The sequence below is a fragment of the Acanthamoeba castellanii genome, assembly GCF_000313135.1.
Source record: "Acanthamoeba castellanii str. Neff unplaced genomic scaffold scf7180000084649, whole genome shotgun sequence".
NCBI classification, from domain to species: domain Eukaryota; phylum Discosea; order Longamoebia; family Acanthamoebidae; genus Acanthamoeba; species Acanthamoeba castellanii.
Window position 1 is genome coordinate 64964 of NW_004457283.1, and position 23275 is coordinate 88238.

The window sequence follows — 23275 nt, forward strand, 5'->3', positions numbered from 1 at the left end:
ACCCCCGTCCGCATGTGCGACGCGTCGACCCTCCTCGCTTGGCGATGCCAGGCCTGTGTGTGTGACGAGCGCTGAAGGGTCGCGGCGGGGACGAGTGGCTGACCGACCAACCGCCGCCGAAGAAGGAGTTCGCCGGAGCTGTGCGACGCCCACTCGGACCTGTCAGCCTGAACTTCCGCGTGACCAATCGTTGCGTCAGGTTGGTTTGTTATTTAGTCTTGTACATATCTTCTACATTTCGTCTACATATCTTCTACATGATGCATCATTTGCAACCCCCCTTGTAAATAGAAACGCGCCCGGTCATGTTCAGTCAGCTTCTGATGAACGGCCTTTTGCTATTTTGATGTTTCGAACGACAAGATCCTGCTGCCCTCACTCGTGGCAGACTACTGGAAGAAGTAGGGGCTGTTGATGATCTCCTTGAGGTCGAGGTCGCCCTTGGGGGGCACGGGCGGGAACTCGATGCCGGGGTAGGTGCGCTTGAAGTGCGCCAGGAGGTCGTCGAGCAGCGGCTGCGAGTGGAGGTCGACGAACGTTCGTCGCAGGATGTGGTTCATCGTGTCCACCGACGAGGCGTGCGTCCAGTAGCTGTCGTGCACCGACGCGTACGTGAGGCCTGTCGTGCATTGCACACAAGAAAAAGTGTCAGTACGAGCCGGTCGTCTTTCCTGGCAACGCAACACGAAGAGGAGACTGCGAGAAGAAGAAGAAGAAGAAGAAGGTCACGCATACCAGCCTCGTGACACTGGAGAGCGGTGAGCATCATGTGGGTGGAGTCGAGCGAGTGGACGTAGTTGGGCGGGAAGGCAGTGCGCTGCTTTCGGGTGTTGACCGGCAGGCTGTCGTTTTCCTCCTTGACCAGCATCACGTTCTGCAGGGCCGTCACAACGGTCTGGGTCTGCTTGCCCTTGGTACGGTAGGGCTGGACCACCGGCAGACCCATGGGCGTGACCCACGTTACGGGCTTACCCTGCTTCGCGATCAGCGTCGCACAATCGCCTGCAATCACGTCAAGTCAAACAAAGAGAGTGTGAGTCACGACGCTATAATTGATGAAGACGAAAGAGAGGCGGCGACAGAAGGCTGAAGAACGTACTGAGCCAAGTCATGATCTCCCTCGCTCCGCTGAACATCTCCTTGATGGAGGAGAAGGTCGACGTGGCAAGATACCGGGAGGCGAGGAACATGTCGTCGTCGGACACCTTGCCCTTGTCCTTCAGCGCGTTTTCGATCTGCTGCCTCGCTCCGATGAACGTGACGCCGTACACGCTGTTGTTTAAAAGAAAGAGAAGAAAAGGTGCCGAGCGGTCAGAAGGAAATCCTTGTACAATGCGGCAGGCGAGGGGAGAAAGGGTTGGCAAACGAAGCCGCACCTGGTCATCACGGTCTGCTTGATCACCTTACGGTCCACCTTGCCCAGCAGCCGCTGAGCGATCTCCACACCGTTGGCAGCATCGTCTTCGAGTCGCCGTACGACAAGTTCCACTACGCCCGAGTACACGTCCTGCGGTCGCTCCGATGGCAGAAGGTTCACTTGTCGGGCGCCCATTTCGTCACCGCCCAAGGCGGCGTAGTGTTGCAGGCCGTTGCAGGAGCCGTCCTGGTGGATGGGCAGCGTGGAGACGTAGGTCTCGGGCTGGCCGCTGTTGTAGGCGTTGATGAGTTCGATCGATGCCGCGAGGCACTGCCACGGCTTGTCGGCCTTCAGCCACCAGCGCTGGCCGCCGAGCGGATTGGACGCCGAGTCCATGATGTGTTCCATGTTGTTCTCCACGAATCGCACGCGGTCCTCGAACGTGATCTTGTCATTGCCGAACACGTTGGCCAAATGCACTTTCAGCCTGCACATCAATGGGGGACGCGGAAGTTATACGCCAGGCAGCTGCGAGAAGCGATTCGAACTCCCGAGGGAAGCAGAAGGTACCATCGCAATCCGGACTCGCCGAGAGGCTTGCCCTCGGCAAATGTGAGGAGACCACGACACAGGTCCTGACCCAGATGGTTCAAGTGGGGCGGAATGGGGTAGGTACGACCACGGAAGTCCATGTTGTGGGGATAGTAGAATGTCCTGTCCTGGCACTCTTTCGCGACCTGGAGGCGCACAAGAAGAAGAGCGTGAGTGTCGAGCGTCGCGCGACATCTCTCTTTGGGGTGTGAGGTGGGCGAGAGCTTGCCTGGAGTTTGTAGGTCACGTCGCAACGGAGCGAATGAAGGTTGTAGTTGGCGATCTTCGCCTTCTTGCGCTCGCGATCAAACTTCTGCTTGACCTCGAGATCTGAGTAGTAGTCGGCCGGCGGTTCGAGTTCAGGCTGCACGAGCGCGCGTCACAAGGAGGATCGATCGTCAGCTTCTCACGTGAGAAGAGTGGTTCGTTCGCAGTGTGAACAGATATAAGGAGAAGACGCCGTACAAGGTTGGTACGGCTGGGGAGGTCGGCAATGCCGCCGCCATTGTCCCAAGCTTCGCAGATGACCTCGTGCATACGGTTGTTGATGCGCCACGGGGTCGAGGAAAGGAGGTTGAGGCACTCGTAGACCTTGTCCATCGACGCGGAGCGCAGCACCTCGGTCTGCATGCGGGAGCCCTTGGCGCGGAGCACCTGGGTGCGCGCGACGAGGTAGCCGCCCTGGTTGGGGGCGACCCACGGCTGGGGTTCGACCAGCATGGGCATGTAGCGGGCCTGCATGACACCGCGCTGCACCTCCTCGTGCTCCATGAGGGCCAGGACCTGCTCGTGGCACCCGAGGAAGCCCGTGAGCTTGCCCCTGAGCATGGCCTGGTGGTGGTTGAAGGCCGGCTCGAGAAGGGCCTCCTCCTTGGTGACGAACGCGGGTCTCTTGCGCGGCGCTCCGGACAGAAGCCGAGCGGGCGACGACTGGGCGGCGGCGACGTCGGCCTCCTCGGCCTTGCGCGCGATGGTGGCCGTGCCGAGGAGCTGCTGGACGAGCAGCGAGCCGATCTTGGCGTGCAGCGCGGCGCCCCAGGAGGCGTCCTCGAACTGCGCCCGGCTCTGCGTGCGGATGAGGGAGCAAATCTGCTGCTTGGTGGGGGTGGCCGAGCGGTTGCGCAGCTGCGGCTTCCAGCCCTCCTTGGCCAGGCGCTCGCAGTTGTACTCGTACTCGACGGCTCGACCCACGGCCACGACGAGCGCGGCGAACGGTGCACCCTCGGGATGATGGCTCTTCAAGATCTCGCACATGGTTTCGTGGATGGTGATGACAGCCAGCTTCTCGGGCGGGATGGTGACCAGGTAGGCGCTGAGCTCGCGATCTTCAGCCTTCTGGGTCTTCTTTTTCCCCTTCGTCGGCGAGGCGGCCGCATCGGCGGCAGAGGTCTTGAGGAGAGCCGCGTTCTGCTCGGCCCGGATGGCTGCGCAGAGGGGCTCGAACCAGTGGCCCAGGATCTGATTGCCCTGCAGCAGCTCGAAGGCGAGCCCCAGTTGCTTGAGACTCTTCGAAATCTTCTTGTAGCGCTCGACGGCCTTCTCCACCGACTTGGTCTCCCATTCGTACTCGAGATTTTCAAGCTCGCGCTTGGCCTCCCACTCTCTCTGCTGCTTCTCGAGTTCGGTCTGAGATGCCGACTTTGTCACAGGCGCCGATTCCTTGTGAGATTGGAGGGAGGCGATGAAAACCGGCTCCTTGGGCTGGGTCGAAGTTGAATGCTTGGCGCGGGCAAAATTGGCCGTGGTGGAGGATCGAGATGAAGATGGACCGGTTCGGGAAAGAGGGAAGAGAATCGAAGAGGGAGATGACGCAGATGAGGAAGTAAAAAGTCGAGTAGAAGATCGGAGCTGATCGTGCCGCAAAATCGTTGATGAGGGTAGAGATGCCCGCGGAAGAATCGGGCCTGATGTTAGGGATCTCCCCAAAATTGGCTGTCGGGCTCGTAGAAGAGACATGTGTTAGGATGGTTGAGAGATGCTTAGAGAACTCCACGAGGCGTAAGTGCTCGCGAGGGACAGGATCTGTCACGATGCGATGTGATCGCGAGCAATTAGCGGAAAAGGACTGATTAATCTCAGTGGACAGCTCCGGCTGCTGGACCAGCAAATTTCCTCCGTCGACAATAATGAGATGAAGGAAACATGGAAGGTGAAGGAAAACATGAAGAAATGATAAGATTGCAGGCAAAGATGGAGGCGACATCAGAACCACCAGCGCAGTACTATGAAAAATCAGAGTTCATCGAGACGCACACAGGCAACAAGGTCGGCCGCAAATCCATCTTGTGCGGCAGCCAAAACATTCGACTGCACGGAAAGGTACTACGCACTGATCTCGAGTAGTATCTTTGCTGCCTTGGATTTCACCAACTATGAGCTCGTCTTGCAGACGGTCGTGATGCCAGGGGCAATGATTCGAGGAGACCTGGGCGCGGTGAACGTGGGTAAATATTCAGTGATTGGGAGGAACGTGGTCATTCGACCAGCCCACAAGCGATACCAAGGGTTGGTCTCTCCGCTTTGTGGCCGCTGCGCTCGCGTTCACTCACTTCTTCCGCATGCACAGTTCGGTGGCGTTCTTTCCCGTCACAATCGGCGACTTCGTCCACATCGAGGAGGATTGCATCGTGAGCGCCACTTCCATCGGTTCCTACGTGCACGTGGGCCGCGGTGCCGTTCTCGTATGCGTGCCCTTTCTCTCTCCTCGGCCAGGCGGAGGTGTAAACTAACGCAATCGATCGAACGAACAATGATGTGCCATCACCTCCGCCTTGCATGTGTGCAGGGGAGACACAGCGTGCTGAAGGACTGCTGCTGGGTGGAAGAGGGCAGCGTGCTGGCGCCCGGCACTGTGGTCCCGCCCTTTACCATCTTTGGCGGCTCCCCCGCGGTGCAGAAGGGCCAGCTTCCCGAGTGCTTCCAGGAGATGCAAAAGGAGGCCAGCCTCATCAACTACAACACATTCCTACCCCAGCCCGATGTCGTCGCTGCTCCCGCCACCACCATCGCCACCCCCGCCACTGCGCTTCCAGCCAAGTGACTCAGTGTGTCTCTCCGTGCGTGTCAGCCAATAAAACTCACTCATTTTGTATTTATCATTTTTCGTTTTGTGTAACGAGATGCAGCAGATGAGGTGCGCTGTGGTGGTCCTTGTGCTTGTCGCGGCGGCAGCGGCGAGCTTCAGCGGGAACGAGCCGGAAGTGAGGCGTGGGACTGTGCCCCCGTCGAAGTACGGCTGGACCGTCTCTCCCGACAGATTTGACTCGCCCAGCCAGACGGTACGTCCACTACTCGGTCGCTTGCCCCCCCCCCCAACGGTCACTACAATCGAAGGCACTGGTGTGGACCACATCAGGTGGAGCTGCGTGTGGAGCTGAAGCAGCGCAACTTGGACGAGCTGGAGAGGAGGTTCTGGGCCGTGTCGGACCCCACGAGCCGCGACTACGGCCACTTCATGACCGTGCCCCAGCTCAGGGGCCTCATCGCGCCCCCAGCTGCCCATGTCCAAGTACACCCCCCCCCCAATGGACCTGCTGTGGGATGTGCCTGATCCGACACGCCTTGCCACGCGAGTGCAGGCTGTGCTGGAGTGGCTGCAGAGCGGTGCGCCATCGGCGACGGAAGTGGTGCCCACGGGCGACTACATCATCGTGACGATGCCCGCTGCCGCGGCCGAGCGCCTCTTTGGCGTGGAGCTCGTGCGTTATGTGCGGAGGGCCAAGGAGGCCAGTACCATTCCCCAGTTCATCCTCCGCGCGAGGGAGCAGAAGTACTCCCTGCCCGCGCACATTGCCGAGCTCGTCTACAGCGTCAGCGGACTCGTTGACTTCCCTCCCGTCGTCAAATCGTACGCTCGGCCCCTCTCTGTTTCACCGCCATTGCTCACACGAGTGAGTCGTGGATGACAGGAGGCCTGCGAGCGCCTACGCCGACGAGCCCGGCGTCAGCATCACGCCGGGCATCATCAAGAGCCTCTACAAGATCAACAACGCCGTGGGCAAGGCGGACAACAGCAGCCAGGCTGTGGCCGAGTTCGAGCAGGAGTACTTCTACCCGTCGGACATCCCCATCTTCGAGAAGAAGTTCGATCTGCCGCTCCAGAACATCTCCCTCATCGTCGGCAGCAATCACCCCGACACTGGTACGGACTGCAGTGGCCTTCAGATTGGTGGCTTCTTTAATCGCAGCTCTCAACAACTTATCTAGCCATCTGACGTTGCAGGCTACCTGGGCGAAGCGTCGCTGGACACGGAGTACATCATGGCCGTGGCGACGAATGTGCCCACCTGGGTGTTCTACCAGGACTCTTTCGACCTGGTGTCCTGGGGCATCAAGATTGCCGCCACTCCCGGCGCTCCGCGCGTTCACTCCGTCAGTGCGTAGCCCGGGCCGCTGCTGTTCTCACGCAGACTATTGCTCCTCCTTTCTACGCCAGCCATTCACATTCCTTTGCGGCTGTGCGCAGGCTACGGCAGCGGCGAAAGCTCCTACGATGCAGGCACCATGAACAGAGTCAACGTCGAATTCCAGAAGCTTGGGCTGCTCGGCTTCTCCCTACTGGCGGTATAAATCGCCACCATTCCCGGCCTTCATTGCCATTCGCCAACGTGATTACTAACATCGGTGCTCTCCTTCTTCAGTCCTCTGGCGATGACGGAACCGGGCACACGGGCACCTTCTGGTGTGGCACCTTTGATGCCAACTTCCCGGCCTCTTCGCCCTACATCACCGCCGTGGGCGGCACCTACTTGACTGCTCAGACGGGTATGTGCGTGATTGTGTCAAACATTGGTGGTCGCCTGCTCACTCCCGACCCCACAAGGTGGTACCGAGATCGGATGGCCCGGTAGCGGAGGCGGCTTCTCCGCCAACTACCCTCAGCCCGCCTACCAGAGCGCCGCCGTCAAGCAGTACCTGCAGCAGAGTGCGTTAGCTCTCAGAGCTTCATTCACTGACATCTAGGCAGAAAACGAATCTAAGGCTGGCGTCACGTTCGTTTGTGCGCCACATCAGGTGGTCTGCCCGACGCGGAGTACTACAACATCAGCGGACGCGCATTGCCCGACGTGTCGGCGCTGAGCACCAATTACGAGGTGGTGATCCAGGGCCTGTGGGGTCCCATCTCCGGTACCTCGGCGGCTGCCCCGACATTTGCCGCCGTCGTCACTCTGCTCAACGACGCCCGCTACCAGGCGGGCAAGGGTCCACTCGGCTTCCTCAACCCCTTCCTCTACCAGGTACACCTGCCTGCCTACCCACTGTACTCACTCGCTGACACTGGATTTGTGAATCGCCTAGGTGGGACGCGTCGGGTTTGATGTAACGCAGGGCAACAACCAGAACTCGTGGTGCTCTGCGGGCTTCCCTGCAACACCTGGATGGGTACGCATCCTCCCGGCCGGTCGGTCCGTGCAACTGTGTGCCTTCTCATGTGCTGTGCCATCATGGTGTTTAGGACGCCATCACCGGTCTCGGCACGCCTGACTTCCAGGTGCTGCTGAACGCCGCTCTTCGCGTCTAGGCGAGTCGATGTTGAACCGTTGGTCGATGTCTACATCCGGTGGTGCGTGTCACTGGCGGTTTTGTCTCGAGTGTGTTCATTGTGCAGCGCCAGCACTCCAGCGTTCATGTGTGATTTTGTTTATAAAGTGGATTTTCAAGGAAGTCGGCCACTTTGAAGTCTGCGTCATCGTACTCACCGTCATCGTCACCTTCCCCATCGTCCTCGTCCTCGTGCTCGCATTCTTCTTCCTTCCTCTTCGCTGCGCTGACGCGCTCGCTCTGCTCTCGGAGGTGGGCAGCTACCCGCTCCTGTTGCTCTTCCGGCGACAGTTTGGTGCAGATGTAGACGTAAAAGGTACCGCTCTCATCGTCCTCCAGCACGGACAGGCACCGCACTTGCTCGTCACGGTTCAGCGTGATCTTACGCTCCTCCAGGCGCCACTGTAGGTGTTGTTGTTGTTGTTGTTGTGCGGAAGCTCTTCGCGGTGAGTACCACGTTGTCACCAAACATTGACAACCAGGCAGAGATCAGTCACCTTGTGCTTGAGCTCGTCCTTGAGGAGGTAGTGCCGGCGGAGGAAGGGTGGGCCATAGCTAATGCAAACGTACTGCCCGCCGGTGCGCATTACCCGCCATATCTCGCTGCACATCTCATGGACGAACTCGAAGCACTGCGGACCGCAGCACACGGCGTCCAAGGTTCCTGCGGTGGTCCAGCGAATCGAGTGAGTGGGTGGGACCCCTTAGCCCCCTGCCCAGGAGTGGGGCAAGACCTTTGTCGAGGACCAGATCGAAGGACTCGTCATCAAAGTCCATGTGGGAGACGTCCATGACCGCGTCTGCAGCGGAATTAGTGCCGTGTAGCGGGAGGAAGGGTGTGGTCTTTGGTGGGGAGAGGGTTACAAGTCATGAGCGGGTAGCGCTCGCTGTGTTCCACCGTCATCTGCCGGATGATCACGTCGGATATGTCGATGTTGACGATGTTCGTGTATCCGTCTTCGTACAGTCCCGCCGACACGGCTGCAAGCACACACATTGGTGGCACAACGGTCATACCCGATACCCTGTGCTTTCCTCGCCCGCCGAGCTCCGCCAAACAAAACCCGAAAGGCGGGTGGACGCACACGAGTTGCCACAGCCGACGACCAACAGGCGTGGGGCCGAGCCGGAGGGGGCCGGGAGTGGCAGGTAGGGCGCGAAGACGGCCAGGGCGTGGCGCCGGAGAATGGGGTACTCACAATACCAGTCCTTGTGCTTGACGTACTTGGGCTGGGCGTACCTAGGAATGAATTGAACGTTATGTGACGTAACGCCGTGCGCACCGAGCGAACGTTCAAGGACCTTGCGTGTACTCACCTCGCGTTCCAGTACTCCCGCCCTCCTCCGTACACGGTGTGGTGATCCGATTCTGCTTCAATCATTAGCTTTTCTGATTGCAGCAAAGAAATCTCTTGTTGCTCGACCAGCTCTGCCACACCCTCTTCCCCTCGTTCCTCCATTTCTCATCACAAAAGCTCAATTTATCAAATTAGTAAAAAGAATAAATAATACTTTAAATTCCGTAAATTCCTTGGCCCAAGAAAGGGAATAGCGGCTCGTTCTGGTGTTAGGCGAAGGGACAACACGATCGGTTGAGACCTTGAAGAAGAAGAGATACTTGGCTGGAGGCTCAACATTGTTGATTGTGTGGAGAGGGCGAAACCAACGGCGGAGATCATGCTTGGGATGCAACCTCCTACTAAGTTGAAGAGAAGGGGGAGCTGGATAATCAGAAGGAGCAAAGAGGAGGGCGAAACGGTCCGAAAGAGAGATAAAGAAGACGAAAAGCTCTTTCTAAAGCTCAAACGAGACAACGCCAACTGTGCCGATTGCTCGGTGAAGGGTATGCTTCCTCTTCCTCTCTCGATTTCATAGGCGTGCTCATCTCCACATCTGCGCTTTTAGGGGCCAAACATGCGAGTGTCAAGCCCGGCGTCCTTCTTTGCTTGGAGTGCGCTGGGGCTCACCTTAGCCTCGGCCTGCCCATCAAGCTTATCAAAGATCTGGACCACGCTGACCTCGAGGTGAGCCATCTTCATCTGCCCCCCCCCCCGACTCTCAATCAAAAATTTTTCCCGGCGTGCGTTGATCAACTGAGGGGGGCGTATGTAGCGTACGGTGGCAATGTACAACGGGGCAGCCAACTCTATTTTGGAGAGCGCGATCAAGCTGAAGAAACCTTCCCAGACGGAACCCTTGTACGGCTCCTTAGGTGGGAGGGCTAGAGTGAGTTGGAGAGGCCACTGACCAGTAGGTATACAGTGATGGAAGGCGCGCTTTCGTGGCGGCCAAGTATGTGGACATGGCCTTTCGAGGCAATCAGACCTACCCTCACGACCTCACCCCACAAGTGGTTCAGTTTTTCCTCTTCTTCCCCTTCTCTTACGCTCGCTTGGGACTCACGCTCTCTCGCTTTGGGATATTGCAGTATAAAGACGTCGTGAAGGCCGGGTACGTGTACATGAAGGAGAGCAACAAGCTTTGGCCAAGGCTCTACTGTGTGCTGACCACTTACTTGTCCTTCTATCGATTACCCACGGTACAACACCTCGCCTTGCCGATGGCCATTCCCTGAGCCCAGAGCCAGGAGTAGCTGACACTCACGCCACTCCTGCCAGGACACCCTGCCCGAGCTGGTTCTGGAATTGCGCTTCAGTTCCGTGCTGCCTGTCACAACCTACCCGGGAGGCTGCCGCATCAAGGTCATCACGCCCTCAACCAGCAATCACTTGGTGCTTCAGGTACTGCTTGCAGCTTGACCTGGCGCTGGACTTTATCTATGTTCTTTGGATCTTGACACTCCACGCGCTGTTTCATCCCGACACGGCAGGCCGACAGCGCGGCCGATGCGCAGGAGTGGTTGTCGGCCTTGCAGATGGTCTGTAAGATCGTGCTCAGCGAAGACGAGAAAGCTAACCAAACGACCATGGAAGATGATGTGGAGCCCCTTACCACTCCACTTCACGAAGAGCTGGACCTCGACACCAAGAAGGTGCGCGCCTAGCGCGCCTCGAAAGCGCTCTAGCTCGTTGGCCTCACTTGTTTGTTGCTTGTGGGACGGCAGAACGAGGAAATGTCGTACGACATGATGACGATGAGCGGCTCGAACCTGGCGCGGCAGCGGTCGTTCACCAACCTGATCCTTATGGAGGGTCCCCTGCTCACCATGAGCCACTCCAAGGTGTGGAAGGAGTGGCGGAAGCGGTGGTTCGTGCTCTCTCGCGACCACTTGCGCATCTTCAAATCAAAGCAAGACACACGCTCGGGGTATGTATTTCTATCTTGTAGGCCCGCCCTGACAGTTTCCACCGAACAGCTCACCCCCCACTCGCGCGATCAGTGCCAAACCGCACACAACAGTGCGACTGTTGCAGTGCAGCGTCAAGGCGTCAGATCGTTTCGAGGACAAGAAGCTCTGCTTCGAGGTCACTACCCCAGAGCAGTCCATACTGGTCCTCGCCGAGAACGCCGACGAGATGCGCAATTGGATCTTCACCATCCGCCAAGCCAGTGGGCGGTAAGTAGTTTGTCCTCGTTTTCGCACACAATCTCAACTCTTCATTCGTGGCCTCGTCTCTCAATAGACTGCTCGCCGAAGCCATGTCGGACTCCTCCATCTTGGGGCAAGGCGAACTCCCCGCAGAGGACCTCGGAATGACAAGCTCGGGCGAGCTACCGCCGCACCAGACGCAGATGTCACCCGAGCGATCGCCCATGAGGAGTTTCAGCAGCCTCCTGATCGAAAAACAGGCGGAGGTCGTTGCAGCGCCAAGCGGGCCAATCTGCGAGGGCTTCCTGTACAAGCGGAAATCGCCGGCCAAGTCCGGCAAGCGAGTCTGGGTGGCGCTCAAAGTGGATTCTCTGTACATCTACAAGCATCAGGGCGTACAGTCTTCCGAGCTTTATGGTCTCGGTGTAGTGGCTTTTTTGCTCACCGCCGTCCTCTCCCACACGCACGCACAGGATGCGACACCGCTCGAATTTGTTAACCTGCTGACCAGCTCTGTTAAAGTGGTCGATCCGGTCAATCACTGCTTCGACGTTGTTTTGCCGAATGCGTCGTTCCACTTGCAAGCCGAAAATGGTACCGTGGCGCTCCATTTACATGAATTCCAGTTTTTAGCATTGACCCGAACAACATTGCTCGCCAGCAAACGACCTGGCGCTCTGGATGGCGGCCTTGCGTGGCATTATCGAGTTGCTGCTGAGCAACTTCAAGAAGAGCTCGGCTTCGTCTTCGCCGGCGCGGCCGCGCGCCATGTCGGCGTCGGTGGTGCCCGACTCGAGACTCACGCGGCAATCGCCTCCAACGCTGATGTCCTCGAGCGCCGATGAGATGAGCTTGGAAGATCAGTACGTTAGACCGTCTCTTTTCTTCTTCTTCTTCTTCTTTTGTCCTGTGCTCGGAGCTAAATGCTTGCACAGTGGAAGTGACGAGCTGGTAGAGGACGACCGGGTGCTTAAGCCCCAGGCGCTGCTCGACGCCCTGGCGGAGAGCGACAACGAGATGTGCGCCGACTGCGGCGAGAAGGACCCGCGATGGGTGTCCATCAATCTGGGCCTGTACCTTTGCATTGAGTGTTCCGGTATCCATCGTTCACTCGGCGTACACATCTCCAAAGTGCGCTCGATCGAACTCGATCTGTGGGACAAGGATACGATTCAAGTACGCCATGCGCGACCCCCTCTTCCTTCCCTCCATCATTTGCTAAGCTGGTAACGTGGGTGTGTTGTGCAGTTCATGCTCGACATGGGCAACAAGAAGGCCAATGCGATTTGGGAGCACTGTGTGCCGCCCGAGCTCGAGGCCAGCCGCCCCGGACCCACCAGTGACAGAACGACGAGGGAGGAGTGGACCAAGCACAAGTACATCAAGAAGACGTTCGCAAACCTGGCCGAGATCGCACGATTCGAGGCCACTCGAGCTCTGTTGCCCGCGACGGCCGGAGCCAGCAACGGCTTCGTCTCTCCTCGATCTGCCCGCAGCGTCAGCCAGCGGAGCATTCAGCGGACCGGCCCTGTGGCGGCCAACCCGTGGCGGCCCTGGCAGGGAGTGGTGCGCACCGCATCCTATGATCCTGCTTTGCGCACTCAACTGACACCAGCCTTTCTTCTTATGCGTCATCGTGTGCAGGCGAAGAAGAAGAAATCTCAGTACCGAGAGGGGTACCTCAACCAGCGAGGAAAGATCTCCAAGGCCTGGGCGAAGCGCTGGTTCGTGCTCAAGACCTCCGTCCTCTTCTACTACAAAGTACGAGGCGATAACCAGCCTGCGGGTACGTAGGGCCATTTGACCTGGTCCGCCCAGAATCTCCATTCACTTAGCGCTCTCTGCTTTCAGGCGTAATCGATCTGAACGAATGCAGCCTGCGCAAGAGTGAGACGGCCAAGAAGGCCAACTCCTTCGAGATCGTCTCCCCCACTCGCGTCTACGTGCTCTACGCTGACACTGACGCGTCATTCAAGGAGTGGATCAGCGCGCTCAACAAGGCCGTCGGTATGTGCCTCCTGTACTCGTTGATCGTTCGGCCACTGTGGGTAACACAACCGGGTGCCTTGGTTCAGGTATGGGCAATGGATTGCAACTCGACAAGCAGTCGCCGGTAACCCAACGCACGGCCTCTCTCAGTCCTACGGGACAGAACCCCTCGAGCCCTCGTCGACGAGGCTCCATCGCATCATCACGAGAGGCATGGGTGACGGCACAATACCGTACCAACTCGGACGCCAACCTGCTCAAGACCGCGCTGACGGGCGTGGCAGATTCCGGGGCTGTGGAGGAAGCAGACACTGCGCCTACGGTAAGCCGCGTACGAAGTCCCTCGTTCGGACACCAGCGAATACGGACCAACTCGCTTGAGCCGCCCAAACCCAACAAAACACCGGAACCGATCCCCAATGCCAGCGAGGCCGCCGAGGAGGAATACGCCAGTGAAAAGAAGGAGGCAGACCGATCGCCAGAGCCCACAGCCGACACCACCATCAGCGATGCTGATCAAGGCACCGACGAGGAGAAGGACCCAGCGCACGGAGAGCACGCGTGAAGTGGGCGGAAAAGGGCGACACAGAGAAGGAGAAATTAAATATCTCTTGTGTTTTCCTAAGCTGTAATTTGCGTCGCGTCGGTGTTCTCGGTTTTTTCCGGAGTTGTGTTCTCTCCTTGTCTTGCCGCTCAAAAAGCTTTTGTGTGCATCTCGCTCCTCTTCCACACGCTCTCGATTATCACACAAGATGGAGGCCTCGACCACAACACCGGTGCCCCAGGAAGTAGCGGGCGAGGCTGCGGCCGCCGCGAAGAGGAAGGAGCCCGTTTCGTATGCCAAGCGCGATTTTTTGATTGCCATCGAGAAGGAGATTGCCAAGGATTGGGAAGAGAAGAAACTCTGGGAGACCGATGCCCCCAAGGAAGGAGAGGCGGATGAACCCAAGTACATGGTCTCGTTCCCGTATCCTTACATGAACGGCCGCCTCCACCTCGGTCACACCTTCACCGTGTCCAAGGCCGAGTACGCCGCCGGCTACCAGAGGCTCAAGGGCAAGAGGGTCCTCTTCCCCTTCGGCTTCCACTGCACTGGTATGCCCATCAAGGCCTGTGCCGACAAGATCAAGCGAGAGATCGAGCAATTCGGCTGCCCGCCCAAGTTCCCCGAGCCCGTGGCTGTCGGTACGGATCCCCCCCCCACTTTTCCATGCAAAACCCCATCGCCCGCTGCATTAATGTGATTAATTCGAATTTACTGTTTTGCTAATTCTTACGTTGCTCCTGGCTGCAGAGGAGGCCGAGCCCGCTCCCGAGAAGAAGAAGGCCGACCCCACCGTTTTCCACTCTGCCAAGGTACCCTACTCTCACTTCACAGCAGGAGGTTGGCCAACCCCGGGGCTCACTGTGCAGTGTTTCTCCATGTTCGCCGTCTCTCCTTTGCGTTTCAACAGTCCAAGGCCAAGGCCAAGGGCAGCGGTAGGGACAAGTACCAGTGGGAGATCATGGAGGAGATGGGAGTGCCCGAGAGCGACATCCCCAAGTTCGCCGATGCCCAGCACTGGCTCTACTACTTCCCCCCGTTCGCCATGGAGGATCTCAAGGACATGGGTGCCTGCGTCGACTGGCGGCGCTCGTTCATCACCACCGACGTGAACCCCTACTACGACTCGTTCGTCCGCTGGCAGTTCGAGACCCTCAAGGCCCAGGGCAAGGTCCAGTTCGGCAAGCGATACTCGATCTACTCGCCGTTGGACGGCCAGCCTTGCGCGGACCACGATCGCTCCAAGGGAGAGGGAGTGCTGCCGCAGGAGTACACCCTCATCAAGCAGGAGGTGCTCGCCCCGCTTCCCGAGAAGATGAAGGTGTTGGAGGGCAAGAAGGTCTACCTCGTGCCCGCTACCTTGAGGCCGGAGACCATGTACGGTCAGACCAACTGCTACGTCCTCCCCACCGGTACCTACGGTGCCTACGAGATCAACGACACTGACGTCTTCATCTGCGGCGAGCAGGCCGCCAAGAGTACTCGTCCACCGTCTTACGTCTTTCGCCCAGGCGTCATGGCCTAAAATACTAACTTTACGTGTTCGTACGCGCGCAGACCTCAGCTTCCAGGGCCACTCCAAGGAGTTCGGTAAGCCTGTGCGTTTGGTGGAGCTCACCGGCCAGGACCTGATCGGTCTCCGCCTCAAGGCTCCTCTCGCCAAGTACGAGGCCATCTACGTCCTCCCCATGCTCACCGTCTCGCTCGACAAGGGTACGGGCGTGGTGACCAGCGTGCCCAGCGATGCCCCCGACGATTACGCCGCCCTCATGGACCTCAAGAACAAGCAGCCCTTCCGCGCCAAGTACAACGTCACCGACGAGATGGTGCTCCCCTTCGAGGTGGTCCCCATCATCGACATTCCCGAGTACGGCGACACCGCCGCCGTGACGCTCTACAACGAGCTCAAGATCGCCAGCCAGAACGATAAGGACAAGCTCACTATCGCCAAGGACCGCGTCTACTTGAAGGGCTTCTACGATGGCGTCATGAAGGTCGGACCTCACGCCGGAATGTACGTCTCTCCCCCCCGCCCACTATCAGCCCGACGGGCATTGTGGCGCGGCCTCGTGGCTTACAACGATTTTCTCTCGGCATTTGCAGGAAGGTGCAGGACGCTAAGCCCCTCATCAAGAAGGAGTTGATCGACGCCGGACTGGCCGTCGTGTACAGCGAGCCCGCTGAGACCGTCATCTCGCGCTCGGGCGACAAGTGCGTGTGCGCCCTCACCGATCAGTGGTACATCGCCTACGGCGAGCCCGAGTGGCGCGCCCAGGTACGCCCCATCCTACACCTCCTCGTTCTGGGACCTCCCTTCGCAGTGTGTGCTCACCCACCCACCCTCGCACGCAACGCTGGTCAGGTGGAGGCCGTCTTGAAGGACATGGAGACCTTCGGTACCGAGACCCGGCATCAGTTCGAGAAGACCCTCGACTGGTTGAAGGAGTGGGCGTGCTCGCGCAGCTACGGCTTGGGTACGAAGCTCCCGTGGGATACCCAGTACCTCATCGAGTCGCTCTCGGACTCGACGATCTACATGGCCTACTACGCCGTCGCCCACCTGCTCCAGGCTGGCAGCCTCGACGGCCACGTCACCGGTCCGGCCGGCGTCAAGCCCGATCAGCTCACCAACCAGGTGTGGGACTACATCTTTGCCCGCGCCGACCTCCCCGCCGAGACCACCATCCCCGTCGACACGCTCAAGGCTCTCCGCCGAGAGTTCGAGTACTGGTACACGAGTCCACCCACACCATCCCACCAGCGCGAGAGAATCCATAGAGGGCCGGTGCTGACTCAGCTCGTGTGTGTGTTGTGTGTTGTGTGGTATGCCAGGTATCCGTTGGATCTCCGCGTGTCGGGCAAGGATCTCGTGCCCAACCACTTGACGTTCTTCCTCTACAACCACGCGGCCTTCTTCCCCAAGGAGCGATGCCCGCAGGGCGTGCGCGCCAACGGCCACATCCTCCTCAACGGTGAGAAGATGTCCAAGTCGACGGGCAACTTCCTCACCCTGCGCGATGCGATGGAGAAGTACTCGGTGGACGGCATGCGGTTCGCCCTGGCCGATTCGGGCGACACGACCGAGGACGCCAACTTCCTCGACGAGACGGTGGACACGGGCGTGCTCCGCCTCTACACGCAGATCGACTGGATCAAGGAGACCATCGCCAACCTGGGCAGCCTCCGGGAGGGCGAGCCCACGACCTTCTTCGACCTGGTCTTCCAGAGCGAGATCAACCGCGCCGTCACGCTGACCGATGGCAACTACGAGCGCATGAAGTTCCGCGAGGCGCTCCTCACGGGCTTCTGGAATCTGCAGTCGGCGCGAGACAACTACCGCCTGGCCGAGAAGCAGATGAACCGGCAGCTCGTGGAGCGGTTCATCGAGGTGCAGACCATCCTGCTCGCGCCCATCTGCCCGCACTACTGCGACTACATCTGGACCAAGCTGCTCCACCGCGCCGGCTCCGTGCGCCAGGCCTCGTGGCCCGCGTCGGGTCCCGTCGACGAGGCCCTCCTGGCCCAGAACGACTTCCTCCAGGAGGTGCTCCACACGTTCCGCATCCGCATCCAGAACACGCGGGAGCAGTTCGTGGACACGGCCAACGGCTACGTCTACGTGAGCGACGAGTTCCCCTCGTGGCACCAGAAGGCCATCAAGGCCCTCCTCCCGCTCTTCAACGCCGCCACCGGCGAGTTCGAGCCCGACTTCAAGAAGAAGGTCTCCGACGCCCTCAAGGAGGACACCTCGCTCAAGGCCGACACCAAGAAGGTCATGAACCTCGTGGCCGACATGCCCAACCGCATCAAGGCCGACGGCCCGGCCGCCTTCAACCTCGCCGCGCCCTTCGACCAGGTGGCCCTCCTCAAGAGCAACCAGGAGTTCTTGCGCGAGCAGCTCGGCCTTGCCGCCCTCTCTATTTATTCGGCCTCGGACGCCGACGCCCCCGACCACGACAACAAGAAGGCCACCGCCGTCCCGCTCAAGCCCGTCTTCACCTTCTCCGGCGAGAAGAAGAAGGTCGAGAAGAAGCCCGCCGCCAAGAAGCCCGCCGCCCCCAAGAAGGTCCAGAACCCGCCCAAGAACCAGCCCAAGAAGGCCGCCCCTGCGCCCGCCAACACCAACTAAAGCAGCTCTTCCCCGCGGGTGGACGTTTACCCCAATAAACCCGCCCCCTTACCAACAACATGCCCTCCCTCCATGTCCATGGTTCACCACAAGACGAAGAGGAAAGATGACACACTTTGGATTGGCGGTTTACATGGTGGCGTCCTGGATGGCGTGTACGGTCTGGAGGAGCTTCTTTCGTGTGATGCCGTTCTTCTGCTGCGCCGCCAGGGGGTGGGCATCGAGGACCACCAACGTCGGCCGCCTGCCCGCGGGCTGGATCTTGAGTTGCACCTTGAGACCGAGCGTGTCCTTGAGATACGTGGGCAAGCGCGTGGCGATCTCCCCCGTGAAACCTATCCACCCACGGCACCAATTAACCAACACATTGTTGGTTCTCATGCATGCACGGAGCGAGAGAGAGAGAGAACGCACCCTTGGCCTTGTCGTCGTGTTCTCGTCCGTCTTTGTCCCAGGTGGTGACGATCCACTTGAAGGTCTCCTCGTTGACCCGCACCCACACGCCCCACGTGAGCCCTTCGCCTTCGCCCTCGCCTCTGTCGTCCTTGGCTGACGACGAAGCCGAGGCCAGCGTCGGAATGTGAATGAGCCCCCGCACGAAGTACTTCCTCTTATGGTCCTCCTCCTCTCCCTCCTTCTCGCTCTCCTCCGCCGACTTCACAATAATACACAAGTCCAACGACCTGCCACCCCCCAACACGTACCACCCGATCAACAACACGACCACACGACACACGACAGGCGAGGGGAGCGGGTACAGCTGGTTGTAGTTGATGTTCCAGAGTTCGCTGGGGCTTGGGTGGGCTGCGCTGCGCACCCATCGCCAGCCCTTGCGGGGCTTGCCCTTGTCGCCGTCGCCCGACTGGGAGCCGTTGTTGCCCTCGTCCCACTCGGCCGGGCAGCGGGCGTGGAAGTGGTACCGCTTGCCGGGGCTGTTCTTGGCCGCCTCCTCGCCGTTGGTGTCCTTGGATTCGCTCTTCGGCTTGATCTCAATCTTGGGATGCCGGATGAGCGTCGAGCACAGCGTACATGGGACTCCCTGCAGTAACAGGCGGAGAAATGTGAGGAATGCCAGCGTTTGACCGCCGCCGCAGCAAAAGACCGAAGTACTGCGGACCTTCTTTTCGTGGGCGTGGTCGTCGTGCTTGGCGGCTTCGCCGTCGGTGGCCTTGCCGTCGGCCTGGTCGCCGTTGTCGTCGGGCACGATGAACCCAAACCCGGCGCTTCGGGGCTCCGCCTCCGGCGACGAGGCCTTCTCGCCTGACTCGCCCTCGCCCTCGCTCTCCTCCGAGTCATCGGAGTCATCGTCATCTGGTGGTGGTGGGGAATACATACGTGAATATATTCCTATATATATACATATTATATACATATATATATACATATTATATAAATGTACGTCACACCACGTGGGCCGACATATATCGACAGGATCAGGATTGGATGTATACGGTGCCACGTACCGTCATCGTCAGAGTCATCGTCGTCGTCTTCGTCGCTCTTGTAGTCGGTGATCACCTTTTGGTTGGACCCGAAGAGGAACGACCCCTCCGAGGGCGCTCGCGCGTGCGCCTTCCGACTCAACTGTTTGTGGTTTCCCCAGCAACCACAACCGCCAGCAGCGGCTCGACGTTAGGGCCAACAGTGGGCAACAACAAAACGGCCGAAGAGGCAGGGCGGCAACGCACGCCGACTTGCGATCCGATCGCGCTCGAGCTTCGCGGGCTCATGGCGCGAGGAGCGCTGGTCTTGCCCCGCAGACGGTTGCCCTTCCGCTCCTCTATGAACTCCTGGATGGCATTGATGATTTCCTCGTTGCCCGTGCTCCTGAGTAGAAGAACGACAATGGTCCCAAGATAAGTGACTGAGTGAAGACGCACACGACACGACACGACTCACGGCGGTACCGTGCAAGGTCGAGTGGGGCGCCGGCATCGGACTCCTGACGGGGATCACCGCCGAGCGAGAGCAGCAGACGGACCATATCCGCTCGCGCGGAACGGATGGCGACCACCAAACTGCTCTCCCCGTACTTGTTCTTCAGCTGCAGTCCATTCATATGGAGGGGGGGGGGAGAGAGAGAGAGGCACAGCCGTATTTTCAGCACAGAAACGCAGACGGCACGGCGCAGCAACAGTTGCGAGGCAGGGCGAGAGGCGAGAGGCAACGTACGTTGATGTCTGCACCCAAGTGGTGGAGGAACAGCACGGCCTGCGGTGATCATGGTGAAGTGAGTATGAAATAGAATAGGCCTAGGAGGGGGTGAGGGCGTGGGCGCGTGCGTACGTGTTCGCGGCCTTTGATGGCGGCGTGGTGGAGGGGGCTTTCGCCGTGGCGGTTCTGGGTGTTGACGGTGCGCGCGCGTTCGACCGGGGAATCGCCCACGGCCATGCGTTCGAGCACCTTATGGAACTCGGTCACGTTCTTGGGGTCCATGCGCACAAAGTAGTGCAACGGACACGACCCGTCGTTCGTCTTCGCCGACGCATCCGCCCCTGAATGAGCCAAGGCCAAGGCCAAGGCCAAGACCAATGCGTCAGACCCCCCAGACAAGTTGGCGCGTAGGGTTCGTGCGAAAAGAGAGGGGGGGGGCAGTAGTACCTTTGTCCAACAGAAGGCCGCACACCTTGACATGGTCCGATGTCAGACCCGACGCCGCAGCATGAAGTGGTGTCCTGTGTGCGTTCGCACGCATATGTTAATAAATATATATTTATATGTACCAGCTGCTGGGAGGGTGTGGGGGCAGAGTGGTGCTCACCAGTTGTTCTTGTCGCGGGCGTTGACGTTGGACTTGGCTTTGACGAGCACCTTGACCACGCTGAAGTGGCCCTCAAAGCAGCCCACGTGCAGCGGCGTCTGCTCCCTGGGGAGCGAAGTTCAAATGTATGAGGGGAAAGAGATGAGAGTAAAGAGTAAAGAGAAAATGGGTCGCACCATTCGTCCTTTTTGTCGATGGAGCCCTTGCCAGACTTGCGTAGCGCCGCCTTGAGCTCCTTCACGTCACCTGGTGTTCGATCACGGATGAGAATGCGACTATAATCGTGATTGCTTCTGTTGTCTTGACGACATTTGACAAATCAATTCGCTTTTGTCGATTCGAAGGGGGGGGGGTAAATGGATGACGAGCCGAGCGTAAAATAGATAAGGCAAGGCAAGGCCACGAACCGCTCTTGGCGATGCGATGAAGAGCGGACAGGGATTGCTCTCCGCTGACGACGGCAAGCGCCATCTTTGTTTATCGATGAAAAGAACGAAGACGAAAGGGTCCAGATCTCGTCGTGAGGGCTGATGAACTCAAGCCTCGAGATGGGAAGTCTCAAGTATCGAGGAGTTGATGGGGGGGACGAAGATTGGCGTGTTCCCTCCTACTTCGTCGTTTTCGTTTTTAGTCTCTTCGCGGCTTGTTCGTCGCAGCCAAAATGAAAAGCAGTCTCCGCGAGGCGCCCGCTTCAATTCAAAGTGCATTACCCGAAAGACGTTGGCCGTAATGAACGAGAACCAACAACATCACATGTTCGTGTTCTGTTCGTTTGGCAGGCCGCGTGGCTGGTCGAAACGGTGGATCTAGATGCCTAGAGCGCCTTGGGGAGACCGGACTTGGGTGAAGAGTGGTCGTGATCCATGTTGTTGAGCTTCTCCAGAGCCAGCTGGAGGGCGTGGGTTCCCTTACGGCCGTGGCCCTACGCGCAGACAAGGTTCAGTGCCCGTGCGCGCGTGCGTGTGCGTGCGTGGTGGGAGAGAGGGGGCAGCCGCGTATGGATGGTGCGTTTAGGTACCTGCGCGGCGACGGCGACATAGAGCTGGTGGGCGAGGCCAAGACCTGGCAGGCTCAGCTTCATCCTCTCGGCTTCCTTGAGAGCGATGCCCATGTCTTTTGGCCATTGCTTTAGCAGACGCAATTCGACTGAGAGGCAGCTGGTGAGGAGGCCCCAAACGTACCCTTGATAAAGTGTTCAACAAAGAAGCCGGGATCAAAGTTGCGCTTCACAATGCGAGGCCCCAGGTTGTTGATACTCCTGTGTTCCCCATTATGTGAGCTGGATCAGACTCGGTTCGGGCAGGGGCGTACCAGGACCCAGCAGCGCCTTTGCCCACAGCCTCAATCACTTGGTTGAGGTCCAGCCCTGCTTTGTGTCCATACAGCAGGCCCTCCACCATACCCACCTTCATGTGCAGACAGAAAGTACAGCCGCCATCAGTAACGTAACAAAGTCTAATTGAGAACGACGTACCATGGTAGTGGCAATCAAGATCTGATTCACCATCTTCGTATGTTGTCCTGGAGTGAGATCAGAGTCAGCTCATATGCCCTGTGGTTTAAACCTGGCACACTGCTGGACGCACCAGATGATGCCGGGCCGAGGTGGACGATGTTCTTGCCCATGACATCGAACAAGGGCTTGACGGCCGACACCGCCTCCTCATCGCCGCCCACCATGATGGACAAGCGGGCCTCCTTCGCGCCCACATCACCGCCTGCATTTTGTGCGAAGGAGAAAGCAACCAAACTAAGCCCTGGGATCCCGCACGGAGGTCATTGTGCAGCACAATGGGGAGCGAACCAGACACCGGAGCGTCAATGCTGTGCACGCCCTTCTTCTTCGCTTCATTGTAGATATCGAGTGCCAGACTGGGCTCGCTGGTGGTCATGTCCACCACCACGCCATCGCTACAGAGTCCCTCCAGCACGCCAGAACTGCCCAGAATGACGCTCCTGACTGAGCAAGTAGCGGACACACTCACGATCGCCGGTCAGGTGTGTTCCAACAGCAAGCACCCCGAGAAGTAGGTGTACGTACCATCATGCGGGAATCCCACCATGGTGAACACCACGTCCGACTGCTGAGCCACCTCCTTGGGACTGGCTGCCAGCTTGGCACCGCGTCCCAAAAGCCCCTGCGCCTTCTCTGCAGTTCTGTTGACCCAACCCTTCGGTCACTCAATGGGTCACGGTTGGGGGGGGGGCGAGAAAGTAGACCTGGAGTAGAGGGTGACTTGATAGCCAGCGCTGAGCAAGTGTCCGCACATGTGCCCTCCCATGACTCTGGGAAAGGCCCAGCAAAGAGGCTTGGCGTCAGTGCCACCCACGACAAAAGGTGAAGTAGTATTGGGGGGGAGGGGGCAGGCACCCGGTGCCCACCCAACCCACACGAGTGGTTTCGGGCTTAGCAACACTCACAAAGCCACGGTGTGCCGTGAGCGAGTCCGCACCAGCCCACAGCTGCCGCGCCGTCGGGCGCAGGGCGAAGCTTCTCGTGGCTCTGCGCATTTTAAATGAAATGAAAATGAAATAAAATTACAAATAAACACGAATAAATAAACACCACCAGGCCCCGGACAGCCACAGCCACAGCCACTCGTCGAGCAACGGAGAGCTGTTGTTGGCACGGGTTGGTGCCTATATGCTACACTTGGTGGGAAGAGTGCACCCCTTGGGCAATGGGTGGGTGCTCGCTGTTGGTTGGCTGCCGCAAATGCCGCCACATTTCTTGTGGGGCTGGTGGAACCACACAGCTGCAAGAAGAAGTTGGCAAGCGGCGCCAGCAGCAGAGAGGTGCACCTGTGCGACAACCAGCCGTTGGCTGATCCGACGCGATCTTCTGCGCGCAGATCTTTCACAGCCCGCATCCT

The 23275-nt window shown here is 58.9% G+C and overlaps 8 protein-coding genes across 8 annotated transcripts; 4 read left to right on the forward strand and 4 right to left on the reverse strand.

Moving 5' to 3' along the window:
* Positions 1-389: 389 nt before the first annotated feature.
* ACA1_101460 (DNAdependent RNA polymerase) lies at positions 390-3904 on the reverse strand (the record flags this gene model as incomplete). Its single annotated transcript, XM_004334050.1, has 7 exons — positions 390-619; positions 736-1002; positions 1100-1272; positions 1377-1844; positions 1943-2094; positions 2196-2312; positions 2414-3904. The coding sequence occupies 7 exons, from the start codon at positions 3902-3904 to the stop codon at positions 390-392; spliced, it is 2898 nt and encodes a 965-aa protein (XP_004334098.1).
* Positions 3905-4138: 234 nt separating this feature from the next.
* On the forward strand, positions 4139-4988 carry ACA1_101470 (the record flags this gene model as incomplete). The annotated part of the gene is made up of 4 exons (XM_004334051.1): positions 4139-4267; positions 4338-4453; positions 4515-4629; positions 4734-4988. 4 exons carry the CDS (start codon positions 4139-4141, stop codon positions 4986-4988), a joined length of 615 nt encoding a protein of 204 aa, XP_004334099.1.
* A 79-nt stretch (positions 4989-5067) lies between these two features.
* On the forward strand, positions 5068-7469 carry ACA1_101480 (Prokumamolisin, activation domain containing protein; the record flags this gene model as incomplete). Its single annotated transcript, XM_004334052.1, has 11 exons — positions 5068-5226; positions 5304-5456; positions 5527-5795; positions 5857-6089; positions 6171-6323; positions 6414-6511; positions 6589-6712; positions 6771-6872; positions 6962-7185; positions 7247-7330; positions 7404-7469. The coding sequence occupies 11 exons, from the start codon at positions 5068-5070 to the stop codon at positions 7467-7469; spliced, it is 1665 nt and encodes a 554-aa protein (XP_004334100.1).
* A 104-nt stretch (positions 7470-7573) lies between these two features.
* ACA1_101490 (methyltransferase domain containing protein) lies at positions 7574-8871 on the reverse strand (the record flags this gene model as incomplete). The annotated part of the gene is made up of 6 exons (XM_004334053.1): positions 7574-7891; positions 7960-8153; positions 8224-8289; positions 8354-8470; positions 8575-8729; positions 8807-8871. 6 exons carry the CDS (start codon positions 8869-8871, stop codon positions 7574-7576), a joined length of 915 nt encoding a protein of 304 aa, XP_004334101.1.
* Positions 8872-9791: 920 nt separating this feature from the next.
* ACA1_101500 (PH domain containing protein) lies at positions 9792-13533 on the forward strand (the record flags this gene model as incomplete). The annotated part of the gene is made up of 14 exons (XM_004334054.1): positions 9792-9842; positions 9918-10028; positions 10108-10230; positions 10320-10481; positions 10554-10756; positions 10869-11006; positions 11074-11374; positions 11453-11573; positions 11641-11842; positions 11915-12155; positions 12228-12545; positions 12624-12765; positions 12831-12986; positions 13055-13533. The coding sequence occupies 14 exons, from the start codon at positions 9792-9794 to the stop codon at positions 13531-13533; spliced, it is 2748 nt and encodes a 915-aa protein (XP_004334102.1).
* Positions 13534-13720: 187 nt separating this feature from the next.
* ACA1_101510 (leucine-tRNA ligase) lies at positions 13721-17641 on the forward strand (the record flags this gene model as incomplete). Its single annotated transcript, XM_004334055.1, has 7 exons — positions 13721-14153; positions 14263-14324; positions 14423-14990; positions 15070-15526; positions 15616-15787; positions 15875-16236; positions 16345-17641. The coding sequence occupies 7 exons, from the start codon at positions 13721-13723 to the stop codon at positions 17639-17641; spliced, it is 3351 nt and encodes a 1116-aa protein (XP_004334103.1).
* A 129-nt stretch (positions 17642-17770) lies between these two features.
* On the reverse strand, positions 17771-20873 carry ACA1_101520 (ankyrin repeat-containing protein; the record flags this gene model as incomplete). The annotated part of the gene is made up of 13 exons (XM_004334056.1): positions 17771-17976; positions 18056-18324; positions 18400-18680; positions 18759-18952; positions 19105-19225; positions 19330-19468; positions 19549-19685; positions 19814-19852; positions 19928-20136; positions 20243-20316; positions 20403-20507; positions 20579-20648; positions 20810-20873. 13 exons carry the CDS (start codon positions 20871-20873, stop codon positions 17771-17773), a joined length of 1908 nt encoding a protein of 635 aa, XP_004334104.1.
* A 343-nt stretch (positions 20874-21216) lies between these two features.
* On the reverse strand, positions 21217-22913 carry ACA1_101530 (6phosphogluconate dehydrogenase NAD-binding domain containing protein; the record flags this gene model as incomplete). Its single annotated transcript, XM_004334057.1, has 10 exons — positions 21217-21324; positions 21421-21515; positions 21584-21660; positions 21714-21808; positions 21877-21923; positions 21989-22120; positions 22207-22362; positions 22444-22559; positions 22623-22688; positions 22774-22913. The coding sequence occupies 10 exons, from the start codon at positions 22911-22913 to the stop codon at positions 21217-21219; spliced, it is 1032 nt and encodes a 343-aa protein (XP_004334105.1).
* Positions 22914-23275: the final 362 nt, after the last annotated feature.